A 15,816-nucleotide genomic window follows, 5' to 3' on the forward strand; every position below is an offset into this window, starting at 1 on the left:
AGAAACCTACCCTCTGTTTTAGCTTCCAGTGCTTAATAAAAACCAGTATTTCGTTGATTTGTGGTGCTAAACAGAGAACCACCTTCTCTCCTCCTCTGCACTGCTGCCACTGCTGCTTCTGCAATTTGCATACTGATGGCATTTATGTACTTGCTAAGATCATATGTTATACTACTTGTTACAGATAAATAGAGGTACCTCACTTAAATTAATCTCGAAACTTGCTAGTAACTTCCAGTATTTATTAGTTCTTTGTGGATGTATCTTTTTGAGGCAATGTATCATTTCCTTAGAACATGGAATTACGCTGGTCAATTGGCAAAAACAGTTACATCTAAAGTAATTGGACATTTAAAAACATTTCTGAATTTTAGCTTGGTTGGTCAGTTTGGATTTTTTTAACAAGACCTTGAAGAGCATGTAAATCTGTAAAATTCATCTTCAAGGTCCTTCCCAACCTAGTTGATTCTGTGATACATTAATATTTTATCTTAATTTGGGAAAAATTATATAGGCTTTTATTACCCTAGAGGAACCATTTAAAGTCCATGCTCATCCCATACTTTATCATTTTTAGCCTAGTTTGTTCTTTTTTCTCCTGCTAATCTGTCCATGTTATGTCTTGGATGATTTCCTGTTCTGTCTCTCCTTGTGCACTGTAGTCAAACAGTAGTAATTCTTGGCATATAATTTTGAAGTCCACATGAAAGCGTCGAGGGAGATGAACTTTCAGTCTGTCCTATGGAAGAGAGTGTTGGTGGCAACTGGTTGCATTCTGAATGTTTAGTTATTAAGAGGTGCACGGATTTAGCTGTTAGGACCATATGTCCTGACAGACTGTCCAAACAGTTATTCATGATGTCCTGTATAGAAGAGGTAGCAGACTGGACATGAATATAATTGAGGAGAATATGTTTGAGAGTGTAGCAAGTAGATGACTTCACAGGTTAGTAGTTGAAAGAGTTGCTACTAACAGTAAATTAGCACTGAAGTTCTGAGCTAATGATCTTAAATTGTCCAGCTTGAGATACCCAAAAGGCACATGATCTGTCCTCCTGCTTTTAAAATAAGGTCAGTCGAACATTGGAGGTTATAGCTGACATTTAATTTAAAAAAAAAATCTGAAATGGCTAATGGCCATCTTTTTGCCACTGTCAAGAACTTCAGGTTTTTCTCCTGTAGAACCAGAAAGGAACTTCGCTTTTGTAATTTCTGTTGTTTAGGGTAAGTTTTGATAATATACATTTTATTGACACTTCCTTTTTTTTTTTCTTCTTAATTTAGAATGACTTTTCCCATAGTGACTGCATGTCAAGTAATGAGAGCAGTTTGCTAGAACGAACCGCAGCACCTCATGATGGACTACCAATGGCTTCCCATAGACCTCAGCGAGAAGGTAAGTTGTCTGAGGTTTCTTTTGAGGAACACTTTAAGGTTTTTTTGAATGCTAAACTGCCTGGAGTTGTAGAAATCTTGCATCTGTCTTGCTGTTCATCTGAATGAGAACTGGTAAGTATAATAGCTTCTCTGCTGCCTGCTTGGACTTATCTTTATTATAACAAGTTGTCATTCTTGTTAGCTGCTAACTACTAGTGACTGCATGCATGGAAATTGATTGCAAATGGGCTTCCCCATTAAAAAAAGAGGTGGGATTTGGGAGAGAACAAGAACATTTAATACAATTGTATTAACGGTGTTTAGATTTTTGAAGCAAAACTAAACGTGAAGATACTTTGAAACAGTCGATAGCTTTTGCTACTTGGTTCAGTTGTATGGGATTAGTCTTAAAGAACAAAGAAGAAAAAAACACATTAGGAGGTTTCACAGAAGTGGTAGTTTGGAGAAGTGAGAGGCTTTTGGTAGAAGTCATTCTTCTTTTGGTTCTGTTGGGGAGAATGAGGCTTCAGAGTGTAAACAGAACTCTTCTGTGCAATTGCCAGCACAGTTTCTTCTCTTTGAAGAAATGAACATTATTGAAAACAGATTTATTCTTACCCTTTATTCTCCAGCAAGATTAGCAAATCACTTGTCTACTCAAAATTAGTCTATACTATCCTGCAGATAGTGAAGAGCTGGCAGTCTGGGAAAACTATTGCTATTGCTTTTGTCCTCACAAATGTCCTTTTGTCTCTACTGTGGAGATATAATTACACTTTGAAGGCAGGCAATTTGAGAGTTTTAATTCCTTGAAAAAAAACCAGAGAAAGATTATGGCAGATTACAGACAACAAACCTGTTTCAAATCCTTTTATGGAGTTCAGAGTTTTCATATTCACAAATTAGAAACACAAAAGGGAGACTCCCTTTAACAATGCTTTTGAATTAAGTAACAGAAGCACAGAAAAGTTGAATAATTGAATCTAGTGAAGATCTTAAATATTTCTCAGCATTTGTGTTGTCATAGTTAGAAACTACAGTGAAGGATCAAACTAATTTTGTGATATTAGTCATTTGATAGAGAGTCCCCGCTACAGAAATCTCCTTACTGAGTTAGAATTAGCACTGATAATAAAATATTATTTTTATTCTCACCTGTGATGAATATGGGTTTTAGAAATCTGGACTTGAAATGGAAGCAGTGTCATGTGTACATGCTTGACTTAATCATCCTGAATGCGTGCATTTTGTCCAAAATAGATGTAGAGATGTAACATGCCTCATTGGCTTGTATATTCAAATATTTCTTCTTGGTCTAGCCATTTAGAATATTTAAAATGTGATTGTGGAAACAGAATTTTAAAGCATTCTGATGAAACTGGAGCTAAAGCTGTGCATAAAAACTGTAATTACCTGTTGTATCACTTACTACAATGAAGTATGCAACAGCAACAAAGAGAAGGAAGCTCAAGGTACTACATTGTGTAATAAAATTTCTTTATACATGAGGACAAATATATTTAGCATTGAGAACATTCAGTAGTTTAAAATAAACACAATCTCATTAGAAAAGAAGCTTGTGTATGAATGTTAATGGTGTTAGTTTCCATAATTATGTATGCTAAATATATGCATGTAGTGAAATGTAATTTAAACCACTATTCTCTGTTCCAGTCATGGGAATCAACTTTTTAATTAACTTAAGAATGTAAATTCAGCTGATGGTATCAATTTTAACCTTGTCCAGTAAGAAACTTTACTGCAACAAAACTCATATTAGGCCATAGTCCTTCTAACAGTACTTTTATCTCTACTGAACAGGTAAAAATTCAGGTCACTAAACATTTTGGCTTTTCATGGTATATTGATGTGTGTTATTGTCTGGCATCATTAGCTCATCTCAGATTGCTTTGTAATAATTAATCTTCAGTAACTGATAAAAATGAACTGATCATCTAGTGTGCTAACTCCCAGGTAGAGGGTTAAAACCAACGTACACCAGCACACTCCGTATTTGTCTGCCTTTCTACCACAAGGATTGGAGCCTGTAACATATCATTAAGCTTATCTACTGGCTTATTCCTTTAAGGAAACTGCCAGTACTTAGTTGTCTTAGAAATGGCATGTTTGATGGGGATGATACTTTAATTGTAACTTTAACAAAATTAATTTAAGTGAAATGGTAATTAGCTAATCTCTAGGAATAAGCTTTGAAACATACACTTGTTGGAGGTTGATTTTTTTTTTTTTTTATTTATTTTTTAAATTGATATGAGTAGTTCCCAATATATCCCATTTAAACATGCAGTTAAACATTTAAAGGAAGGTGCTAGCTGGTAACACCACCCTCCTGCCACCTCCCCCCAAAAAAGAAAAAGTTTCAAAAGCATTGATGGTGTAGGACTGGTTGAGCTGATTTTTAAGTAAACTTTTTTACATGTAAAGATATGTTCATGCTTGTAAAGGAGTAAAATTCTGTTTAATTCTTAGACCAGCATAGCAGGAAAAGTGAAAAGCCCATCAGCTACATAAGGATTTTTATATAGAATATTGAAGAATGTTATGTGCCCCCAAGAAAATCTCCAGGCCCTGAAAGCTATACGGTACTGCTGCTTACCAGGTCACAACCAGAACTTGTCTATTCCTGAATACAGTAGACTATGGGGAAGAAATGTTAAAGTAGCAAGTACTTTAACCTACCTTTCTTCCTTTTCAGTTCAATTTAATGATACTCCTTACAGTACAATTGTAGCAGCCTTCTGCTTCTCCTCTTCATTTTATGTTTGCTAACACTCATTTCTGTCTCCCTCAGGCCTTCCCCAAGTGTTTCCTTCCACTTTCAGAAGTGCCTTTCAGAAATGTGTGGTTCTTCTGCCTTAGTTTGCTCTCATTACTTACTTGATATTTCAATAACGTGGATGTGGAAGGCACTGTCATTGGCTTTTATCAGCGCTTGTTACTTCTTGGAGTAAAGATGCACTTTGACATCCTTTTATTGTCTTTTCACTTTTAATGGTTATATGGTTGTATTTATGTGTCTTTTGGTCTAAATAAGCTCTTGGGTAATGCTCGGATTTCCATGATCTGTAATGAAGGGGTTGTGGTCAGGCCAGGGAAGTGCTTTGTAGAGAACAAGGCTCCACCTGCCCCCTGCAGTTTGCTATAGTAAAATAGCATCTGAGCGAGAGGGGTTTGTGTGAGTCACTAAGTACCACACGGTGATTCTCAGAGTGGCTAGGTAAGTAGATACATTTTCAAATTGTAATTTTGGCATGTACAGTAAGGTGTTTTTCTTTCAGCTGTACACATTGAGAAGATAACCCTGAAAGGAGTACCAAGAAAAAGGGCTGACAAACATTTGGAGTACACATTCAAAGTAAGTGAATAACCACCAGAATATTAAAGTAACTGTCTTCATTATATCTGTGTATTGTAGATATATATGGCTTGTTTCAAATACCTGCTCAGAAGGGAATTTTGAATTACATTAGGGTCTTCAGAGAGTCTTGGAATTATCCTATAATTTCATGAATTTTGTATGCAGATCAGGTGTGCTGTGTAATTGTGGGCATAAGATGGCAAGGTGTAAAACACCAGCCATAGAGTTGGTGTGTGACATCACTTCAGGGAACTTGGCTTTGGCTTTTGCTAATCTGTGGTAAACATTACAAAGAATTCTAAAACTAGTTGATTGTTTGCTCAAGTGGCATAGGAGCACGGTTCTTGTGTCTGCAGCTATATATTGCTTGGAGTCATATGGTTGTCTTGGATCTCTTCCGTGAATGTTTACCATAAGAGGATGGCTCCTGTGTTTTTTGACAAAACTGAGGATTGGTGTTTGTTTGTTAAGGTTTGTTTGTTTGTGGGTTGGTTTGTTTGTTAAGGTAGAAACAAACAAGCTAAAAAAAGTCAACAACCTTGAAGGCCTAACCTAGTATAGTCTTCATGTAGAATAGTAGCCAGATGCAACATGTTAACCAATTACGTGAGTGAATTTTAAACAGAACTGAAACACTGTTTCTTCCTACTTTGGATGAGAATCTCTCCGTATTGAGGTCTGGTATTAAAGGCTGTAGGTGTTAAATAATAGCTGCTAAGGCTGTTGGTGGTGATGTTCTAATTGAATCAAAGTCGTAACTTTCTTAGGAAGGACTGACTAACATGATGTGTTGTTTGGCAAATCTATACTAGATTTAAAGAGTTAAATTTTACCCTTTTTTCCAAACAAAAGAATGTTTTAGATCAAATATTATAACTGGCCATTTGACATGGGTCATGGGAGCTCTTTGAAGAAGCAGACTTTAAAAAAATGCCATTTTGAGCTGAGAACTGATGTGTGGATCCCAAAGTTTGATACTGTATTCTCTAAATGGATGTGAATTACAGTTTTGTCTGTTCTGGTATTTCTAGAAGCTTAAAATTAGAGTTAAATGGACATGTATAGTATTTCTGGTTTAAGAGTAAAGTAGTGGCAACAGATATTTTGTTGTTGATCTTGTCTGAAGGTGTCATTTGCAAAAAAAGTTCTGCAGTCTTCTTTTGCTGAGGACTAATGTGGAATGTAGCCTTCCAAGTCTTAAATGTTAACTTGCCCAAGTATTTCAACCCTGTCATAGATCTTTTTGGTCAGAATAGTCTGTGAACTGAGTACTAGGTAAAATACAATAGTAGATAGATTTGTACAGAATGCCCATATGGATTATTAATATTTGAAGTCACAAAATGTTTTGAAAATTCAGCACATAGATGGATTTGACAGTGGTTTTGAATTTCTTTGTCGAAGGGGGAATGTGGAGATATTCTGGGAAGTATTTGAGTAAGCTTGAAACTCCTCCACCTCAGTTCTTTTAGGAAAGAGTTTCCTCTCCTCATCTGTGCAGGTATATACTGTGCTCCTCACTGCAGATCATTTTGTGCTTGTCCAGACACTGCTTTTTTAAGGTTATAACAGCAGTTACAGTCATGGCTTATCAACTGAGGGCACCAAGAGTAGTTGGCATTTCTGGGGACTAAGTTGAAGGCAGTTGGTGGTTGACATTATCCTATCAACTCTTGGGAGTAAATGAATGTTTATAATTGTCATGTCCACTCCCATTACTCAGAATCTTCCCATGCACGTAATGGGAATCTGAAGCCCAGAAGTGGGCTTAAAGCCAGGCACCACTCATCTAACCAAGCTTCTCTTTTTTCTCAAAATATGCATGTGAAGGTGCTGTTTTACTACTTGCATGTTGTATCAGAACAATAAGCTACTGAAATTTTATACAAGCATATACCAAAATGCTGTCTGATTCTCGAGTAACTTCTTTAGTAACTTGGAGTACTTTTTATGAATTGTACCCTACAACAACTTCTATATAACCATGTACGATTCAAATCAAAGGCAGATAAAATTATTCTATAAGTAATATAAACAGATTTTTATTTTTTTTTTTTGTTTTGACTTATGATAATGGCAGTGAGGGCTCAATCCAGTGTATCTGACCTGAAGTCCTTTTCTCTGGTACCTGGTTTTTGCAGTTAATGATGTCTGATACAAGTCCTGTAATTACAGAGCCTTCTGCCTGGCTTCTTTCTGAGTCAGTAAGACAGTAATCTTCAGGGACTTCATTGCATTCGCCTGAATTTGTTCATATTCTCTTTAGCCACAAATAACATGAAGGTGATCTTAAAATGTACACTGAAAATATGTATTTTAAAAAGTACACCATTATCCCAGTTTTGCCTGGTATTTACTTATCCACAAGTGTAACTCTTATACTGAGATTGTCAGATTGATGGAAATGTTAAGATCAGCTAACTGGTACGATATTTGGAAAAAGAAACTTTCCTCATTCTTTTTTCTTTCCTTACTAGGTAACCTGGTCCGATCTTTCAGTAACATGTGTAACAAAAACACACCAGGAGCTTCAGGAATTCCTACTAAAAGTATGTATTGAAATACAAAAGTAGTGTTTACACATCAGGTTTATAACTTCACAAGCATTCTGGAAGAGCTGTGATTTCTGGGATGTAATTGCAGAAAAAAACCCATGCTACCAGATTTTTGTACTTTGCAATTGTATTAGCAGTTTAAATCATGTATGTTGTGGTGGAGCGGTTTGACAGATTGAGAAGCTCAGCAGAGTGCTTGAGGAGTTTCCTGGGAGGAAATAATTTGTCTCATCTGAAATTGCTCTTATAGTTTTAATTGAACTACTGTAAAACTACCAGATGAGTTTTTAATATTTGCCATAGAGTTAATGTATAGGTACAAGCACTACTCATTCGCTTATTGGTGTCTCTGTTAGAATGACCTGAAAGGGTATCATTTGTTGGTTTTAATTAATGACGCAGAGCCATGAGCATAATAGTTCTTAATTTTACTGTTGTATTCTTCAGTAGAACAAAGGCAGGGGCATATTCTTTGTTGCAGAGGGTTAAATTTGAGGAGAATCTAGAAACTATTTTGGTGTGTGTGTTTAAAAAAAGTGAAAGTTCTCCAAATTGTTCTCCTCAATGCCCCAAGCAGAGAATGCATTTGTGTGCATAGGCTACATGTAGAGTGTGATGACCTCAAACTGTGTGTTTCATTGTCAGTGTCTAAGATTTTGGGTTCCACCTATTCTGGGAAATTCTACATTTAAACTCCTCACTGGTCAGAGCACTGTAATGGAAGATCTGATTTGGGCATGTTTTGATGGCATCTGGTGTTCTTAACTGCAGTGTTAATTGCAAGTGGAAAGCCAGTTACTGTACAAAGGTCATTGTCTTGTTCGCTGTTTCAGTTATGTTTTCCAGTGTTATAGAAATGAAGCAGTGAGTATTCACTGTTGCTTTAATCTAGTCGGAATGTCTAGCTCCCAGAGCTTGATTTGTGAGGATTCGAATTATGGATAGCATGACAGGTTGCAGATGGGGTGTCCCACTACATAGGGTACATGCATCTGCTCTAAGCAGGACTGTCATACAGGATCCTGTGTAGCTCTGGGTTGAGTGTTCAACTGCATGCCTCCTGTTCTTCTACCTGTAAAGTAAAGATGAACAGTGTTTTCTGAAGTGGACCCTAGTACCTACTTGCTGCCAGGAGGAGGAGGAGCCAAGAAAACAGACAGGATTCAAGAAGTTGCAGAGCTGTCCCGTTTGATGGCAGCTCTTCAGATGTGGAGTGTTCCATGTGCTGGCTTGACTTCTCCAGCAGAGTCTAGGTATATAAAAGATGGCAGGCCAAGAAGGAGACAATCACAGGCTGCTACAAGATTTCTGAGGTGTTCTGTGGAGAATGTGCACAGCTGAAAAATATATTTGGTTTGTCTTGGTTTGATAGCCGTAAGTAGAGAAGAAAGAGAGAATTGTTAAATAAATAAAGCAGCATAAAACTTCTACAGTTCTTTTTAAAGCAAGGTATAATTACAAACGCTGTCCAGTTCATAGGCACTTGTATTTTCGCTTTTTGTTATTCCCAGTCTGCATGGCATTGTTATGTACTACACTCAGTTTCTTAGGGACAGAAAAGAATGGTCAGAATACTTGATAGGAAATTCCAAGGCTGGGGGTGATAGGAGTAAGATAACTGTAAAAACTCTTTCAGAAGCATCGATGGGAAAAACTAAGGTAGTAAATGGGTGGAGCACCTTCTGTTAGGTGAAAAGCATAAAAAGTTTTTTGCATGTAGGAAATTACCCATATATGTAGAAGGACTAATAAGCTTGTAAGTAACTTAAGATAAACACTTAATCTTGGGTTTGTATAACTGAATGTTTAACTACAGAAGGAATTTAATACATTTTAATGAAAGTTTTAAAGAAAAAAAGTTGTGGCTCTTTCCAGAGTCAAATTTAAATATAAAACACGAGGACACGAGGTTTGCTCATCCCCATGCTTTTGCAGTAGCTTTTTGATGCCTTTTGGGTTAATACTGACTAATTCTTCAGTCAGAGTTCCTCAGCAGCTCATATTAAAGCCAAAGCGTTCAGTTAAGAACAGCTGTTTTGAGCACTTCTTTCTGGTTTTATATTTTAACACATTTCAGGTGCTGTAGCACTGTACTAATCTAATACTAACAGCACCTGTCTGTCTGGATTCCAGAAGTTCCTTTTACATATGTTACCAAGCAATTATCTACATTAGACATAGTGTCTATTAGTAGCACTTCATTCATGTAGGAATTACTTAGTGCTTTGTTGTTGCACCACTAGCAGGATGTAATGTCCAGCTGGCACTCTGGATTGAGTGTATTCCAGACATGCAAGAGGAAGGTACTGCTTTAGTGTAAATTACTTAGTGCTGTTGATCATAGCTGATGGCAGATGTTAACCAGATTAGCAGTAGCTTTTAACTAGGAAAAAGCATTTTTGTTATGGCAGCTTGCTTTTAATTGCCCCCAAATTAAAGGACTTTTAAAAAATATAATTTTTTAATATAATTTTTAAAATATAAAGTAACGAATTTGAGCAGCTTTAATGTACTTAAGTACGTTATTTTGGAAGTTGTATATGTGAAAAAATCTTTGCTTTAGGGAATACTTTTCATTTAAAATAGATACACTGTTCAGTAGCAAGAATTTTGCCTTCTGAACTAGAACATCAGAAGACCTCACTTTGTAATACTGGCACTGAGAACAGTTACAGTGAATTTTTGTAAGAAGTTAATAGCAACTGGAGAAGGACTTGATAGTGATTAATCTCAATATTGCCTACTGATGTCTAGCATGTTATAGAACTGAAACAGTCTCTACCCCTGTTTCTTTAAAATAATTGAATCTAGCTAAGTGATGACAGTAAATACAGTGTATCACTCCCCCCAGTAATTTTTTAATGTTCTTTTCAGATCTACTTTTCTGTGTGTGAAAGATTTAAATAAATAAATAAATAAAGGCTGTACATTACTGTGGAAAAGAACAGTGTTGGCAAAGTTCTGAATGTAGTTCTTTCAAATAGAGCTTTCAACCATCTTACACTTGGATTTGATGTGAGGTTTTACAGCAAAGTGTGTCTCTAGCAAAACTAAATTATGATGATTTGTTGTACCTTTGGTTTGTAAATTACCTTACTCAAACTAGAACAATAGATTTTCTTGTTGATACCCAAAGGTATAAAGGCTGGTGGTGAACAAATACAGTCTTTAGAATGTCAGCTACTCATTTTTCACATTAACCTTTTTCTCAGCTCCCAAAGGAACTGTCTTCTGAAGCATTTGACAAGACTATCTTAAGAGCACTAAATCAGGGTTTTCAGAAGAGGGAAGAACGAAGGCATGCTGATCTTGAGCCCATAATAAGGTAAATATTTTAGCAAATAACCTGAAATGCATCACATGAAAAGTGCTTGAAGTCAAACTAGATGACTTTTAGAGATAGTGGAAATTCTGCTGCCTAAACACAATTTGTAAAGAAAATGGGAAGGCAGTGATGAAATAGATACTCTTGACTCATTTTTCTTTAAATTGAGACTCTTACTAAACTTTAAGGGCTTACTTCTTTAGAAGTAATCATACAATTATGAAAGTATTTGTCCTGAGCAGCATTGTATAGCAATTATTTGCCCTTCTGTGAGGGTCTTACCTGCATTATACAACGGTATATTTAGAAATATTAGTAACAGAGCACATATTTTCTAATTTTATAATAGGATAGAATGAGAGACAGAACATAATTTGGAAAGAATAAATAAATAGTAGTAGTGAAGCATGTATTTACAATTAAATGTGGCTCACACATTTGTAAGAAAATGGCCCATACCTCATAACCCACTGTTTAGTAATGGGAATGTTTGCTGAGATGTGAGATGTGTTGGTCAAATCCTGTAACTCAGAACAACAATATGAATTTGGGTGTGCATCTCTGTTCTTTTTGTTTGATACAGGTATCTTGTTACATTTGTTCTTTTCTGTCAGGGTTGTTCAACCTTGTTCAAAATAACTTAAATTATTCATCAGGTTAGGCAGTGTCTCTTGTGTTAGGGTGCTTGTTGAAGAATCAGACACTGCTTTTCAAGCTCCTGCTCAGAATGTATTACAGGTCCAAGTATATCAGACCTTTGGGATATGCTTTAATAGCTTAGCTAGAGAAGAAATGGACCTGCTGTGTGCCTCAACCTCCCCCTTCCCAATTTTATTTTATTTTGATCTGTTAATATTATTTGTCTTTATTGACTTGATTGTCAAGCCAAAAACTTAACCTGTGCAAACAGTTTTGGCTAATAAACTTTCTGGTTTTAGATGAACAAACTTGTTTAATAGAGGTTGATTGAAGAGAATGTATTGTAATACAGAAAGGTTGTGAAGCCTCACTGCACAGTAATTACAAACCCAAGAGATTCAGTTTGAGGGTAGCTTTCAAACATACCCAATCGTGTTATAGTATGGAACTGTCATTACAATTTGCAAGTTATGTTGTGACTATACTAGAATACTACATGAATAATCTCACGATAATATCATTACTGTATACAAATTTCGTTTTCTTACAGTGTTAGTTTAGCATAAATATATACTTATTTGGGGGTCTTAAGTATGTGCCCAGTTGCCAAAAATGGCTCTCCCCACCCCTTTTCCAAAAAACTGGAAGTGTGTGGTGCTTCCTGGCAAGCAGTAACTGAAACCTTGGTGTGAGATGTAAAAACACCATTATTCTTGGCCTTTTTTCTTGGCTGAAGCTAATACAGTTTGTCACTGACCTCTTGGGAACAGACTCAGACCAGTGAGGAGCAATATCAAGATTCCTACAGTTTGCTCTTGGAGATAATTATGAAATTCAAATACTAATCTTACAGATTAATTCAACTTTGCATTTAACCAAATGAGTGTATTTAAAGAAGAGACGCATTGTTTTGGGAAATTAAATGTGTTCTCAGTTAAAAAAAAAAAAAAAAAAAAAAAAAAAAGTTAAAATTACAGTCCAGTGCTTTTTGACTCTGTCCAAACTCCTCTTTGATAAAATGTTACAGGTGGCTAAAATGTCTGAATTGGGATGTCTCAAAAGCATGTACCTTTTAAATTATAAAAAATTCATCATACCAATTTCTTGTACTGGCTGTACTCTGACCTTATACTAGCACTGAACAACAAAGCTCAAAAGTAGCATTCAACATGCAGTTTGAAGTGTTTGTACTTCTTAAAAACTGCCTCCTTTGCTCTTAAATGGTACTGTAGTAAGTTTTTGTATTCTTCCTATGGAATATTACTTACAGTTTAACAAACTCTCACTTAAATTTCAGGCAGCTATTTTCAAATACATCGCAAGCTTTTCTGCAGAATCAGAGAGTATACAACTTCTTCCAGTCAATTTCATCAGAATCTTTGCACACTCACAGTAAGAAATATGCTAATACTGTTTTATATAACAAAATGTCTATAAAAAGTTATTCTTCCTATCGTCCCTAATTACAGTTTTATAATTACGTATTCACGTTACATTGTATTCCACTGGTTGTATTTGAACTCTCTGCCGATGAATAGTTGCTTCAGCCAGATACTCATGCTTTTGACAGTGGGAACATGCTATGTAGCATCATTTCGTATTCTTTTCTTTCCTCCTTCTCCTCTGTACCATCACACTATTAAAATAGGTAGTTATGGATTGAATATGTGCAACAGTTTGGGACTTTTTCCTTTTAAGAAATCTTAAACTTTGGAACAAAATGCTTGAACTGACACAAAAAATAACATCTGGGTTTTATTTGGTTTCTATTGTAGATGAAGCATTTGTCTTGATACTTGAACTAAAATTCGTTTTGGGCACATTAATTTTGTGATGGCCCAGATTTCAGAACACACAGAATCTTGTTCAGAGCATCTGCGTTGCAGAGATTTCCTTGGTTGGACCTCTTACCTACTTGCTGTTAGAAATTGTTTGTGTGACCTAAACTTAGCTTCTCTGTATGGATGTCTTAGGATGTGGTCTTTGTTTCTGCTGAACCTTTTCTTCTTTCGGTGCATGTTCTCTGTCATAACAGTTAAAGCACTGACTGTGAGGCCACTGCCTCAAAAGTTGCAGATGATCTTAGTAAGGAATGGAATAAGTTGGAGTTTTCAAACAGGCTGCTCGTATGTGCTTGGAAGAAAATAGAGGAAAGACATCTGACTTTCATTTGAAATGATGTGTGTGATCTGTGACAAATGTATTCTTTCCATGATGAGATAGAGGCATTGTGATTAGGGTAGAAGCTGTAGGTCATTTTGCGACTGTTTTTTTAGTGACACTTAGGCCATTCTTACATGGCAGTTTCATGAAAATGTTAAGCTAATGAGATCCGGGATGGTTGTGAAACTGACTGGAATTTTTACTGTTGTGAAAATTCTGATAACTCTTGTTGTATTGAAAGGCTGCATGGGGAGGAGAAAGTTTCCAAACTCAGAAAGATTGATGTTGATAATATGCACACTGCACAGGGTATGCATATTTTAGTCTGTAGACTACATATAGGTGGGAAAGACTTGCAAAAGCATTCTTGTATGTGATTATAATTTGAAATGGTCTGAAAAAGAATCAGTGCCTTGTTCCATCTCGACAGACTTGACTGGAGGTAGATCAGAAGGGTAGAATGGACAGGTCAGTTCTACAGGAAGTCTTACAGGTTCTAATGTGATCGTAAATGGGAGGTAACTTTTATAATAATAAAAAATTGGGTACATGAAAGTGTATGAGGATTTCTTGGATCTAGAATGCATGACAGATAGGATGAGGAACTTCATTGTTTAGCAGAGAGGAGTAAAACTCCAATGGAAGATGACTTAAGTCTTCAAATACCAAAGAGTCATAATATAAAGAGGATGATCTGTTCTCTCTGATGGATAAGACAGAAAGCACTGAGCTTAACTTGCTGTGAGGAAGATTAGGACCAGGGATAGGCAAGAATCTGGTGATTACCAGACAGGTCCAAAGCAGTGAGGCAAGTCTGAGGTCAAGGCAGAAAAACAAATCAGTAGGTCAGGGTTAAGAACAGGATCAGCAAGGTATGTGGCCAGGCACAGGCATGGCTGCAGTGCACCCCAGACAAGGGCCTGAGCTCAAATGTGGCTCCCAAACCAAAGGATGGGGGCCCTGGCTGAGGCTTCTGCCAGTTCTTTTCCCAACAGTCTTACTCAAAATTGCAAAACTGCACTGTGTCAGATTGGACCTTGAGCACGGGCAGGGGAAGAGGTTGCAAAGCCCTTTGGTGTGTTTCAGGGCTCTGACATTGAGTTAGATGTTAAGGAAAATTTGGTGAAAACAAATAGTGTGATGAATTTAAGCACAGTTGTCTTTGAGAAGGGGGACTGGATGATTTGTCTGGAGTAGCTAGCAATCACTTTTCCTATGGTGCAGGCTAATAGATGCTGTACTAAGACAAAAGCACTCACCATATTCATTGCCCAAATCATGACAAATTAAGTGGCTCATGAGTTTTTTTTATTATTGGTGGCCTCTGTGTATGTCTAGATTTCCTGTTTGGTTTCCTGGAATCCTACTAATACTTGCAATTGCAAGTTAGCCCATGGTGGCATATTTCGAATGTGGTGATAGTGTTGGGTGAGGGGGAGGAAGCATATATTTGAGAAAAAAATCTCATCATAGTTCTCAATGTATGTACAGAATTAACTGGCAGACAAAGCATTTGTGGTTTAAATTGGTCTCCAGTTGCTTCTTAGAGTTCGGGATAAAAATAATCTTTTTGTGGAAGTACAAAAATACTCTTTCTGAAGGATATGGTTTTAGTAAAACCTATGTGAAAATAAATTCTATGTTCAGTTAAGGGTCTTTATACCTTAAATAATGTTTGGGATTTCACACTGAATAATATGTTCAGTAAGAGTAATTACGCCACCATGGTTACATTAAGGAGGAAATAAATTAGCTCCCTCCTGGTTCATACCATCAGTTATTTTAGACACTTTTTCAGGTTGGAGTAGACACTCGATTCCAACAGACACTATTAGAGCATGATCTCTGGGGACTTAGTGCCTTCAATGCAGATGATATTCAGAAGGATCTTCCTATCAGTGTTCCAAGATCTTCAGCAACAGCTTTCAGATGCTTTTACCTGCACTAACTTGAAACTTTTGGAGAAGGAAAAAGTAGACTCCTAGATTCGCTACCAAACTAAGTCCTTTTTCAGAGCATGATAGTGGTATTTTTGCACCAAAACTGTTAATATTATTGCCACTCCTTTTTCTGTTCCATCTGGCATAAAAAAGGCAAAAATTGTGCATGAAGACTGTGTTAACAGCAGTAGAAGACTTTAGCTCAAATTAAGTCTCTTTGGCAGGTGAATGATTTGATAATGGAGAAATGTAACTTGTAGAAGAATTCTAGTAACTGTTGTTGGTCTCCTCCCATTTCCTGCTGTAACACAAAATGATTAGTAAAAAAAATCTGAATCGCAGGATAATACGTATATTTCTAACACTATAATCACAATCCCAACCTTTTGAAATTGCACCATAATTTAAAAATTGTGTTGTACACTCTTTTCTTCAAAA

The 15,816-nt window shown here is 36.4% G+C and overlaps 1 protein-coding gene across 4 annotated transcripts in view; it reads left to right on the forward strand.

The window, feature by feature from the left end:
* ZCCHC2 (zinc finger CCHC-type containing 2) overlaps window positions 1–15,816 on the forward strand; it is a 44,655-nt gene that overhangs the window by 13,623 nt on the left and 15,216 nt on the right. For all 4 annotated transcript variants that reach the window (XM_074899570.1, XM_074899571.1, XM_074899572.1 and 1 more), the window contains exons 2-6: window positions 1,285–1,396; window positions 4,677–4,753; window positions 7,234–7,305; window positions 10,524–10,636; window positions 12,573–12,667. In XM_074899570.1, the coding sequence (XP_074755671.1) occupies window positions 1,285–1,396; window positions 4,677–4,753; window positions 7,234–7,305; window positions 10,524–10,636; window positions 12,573–12,667 (469 nt within the window). The remainder of the gene's footprint in view (window positions 1–1,284; window positions 1,397–4,676; window positions 4,754–7,233; window positions 7,306–10,523; window positions 10,637–12,572; window positions 12,668–15,816) is intronic.

Source organism: Athene noctua, chromosome 2, assembly GCF_965140245.1.
Source record: "Athene noctua chromosome 2, bAthNoc1.hap1.1, whole genome shotgun sequence".
Taxonomy (NCBI): Eukaryota; Metazoa; Chordata; class Aves; order Strigiformes; family Strigidae; genus Athene; species Athene noctua.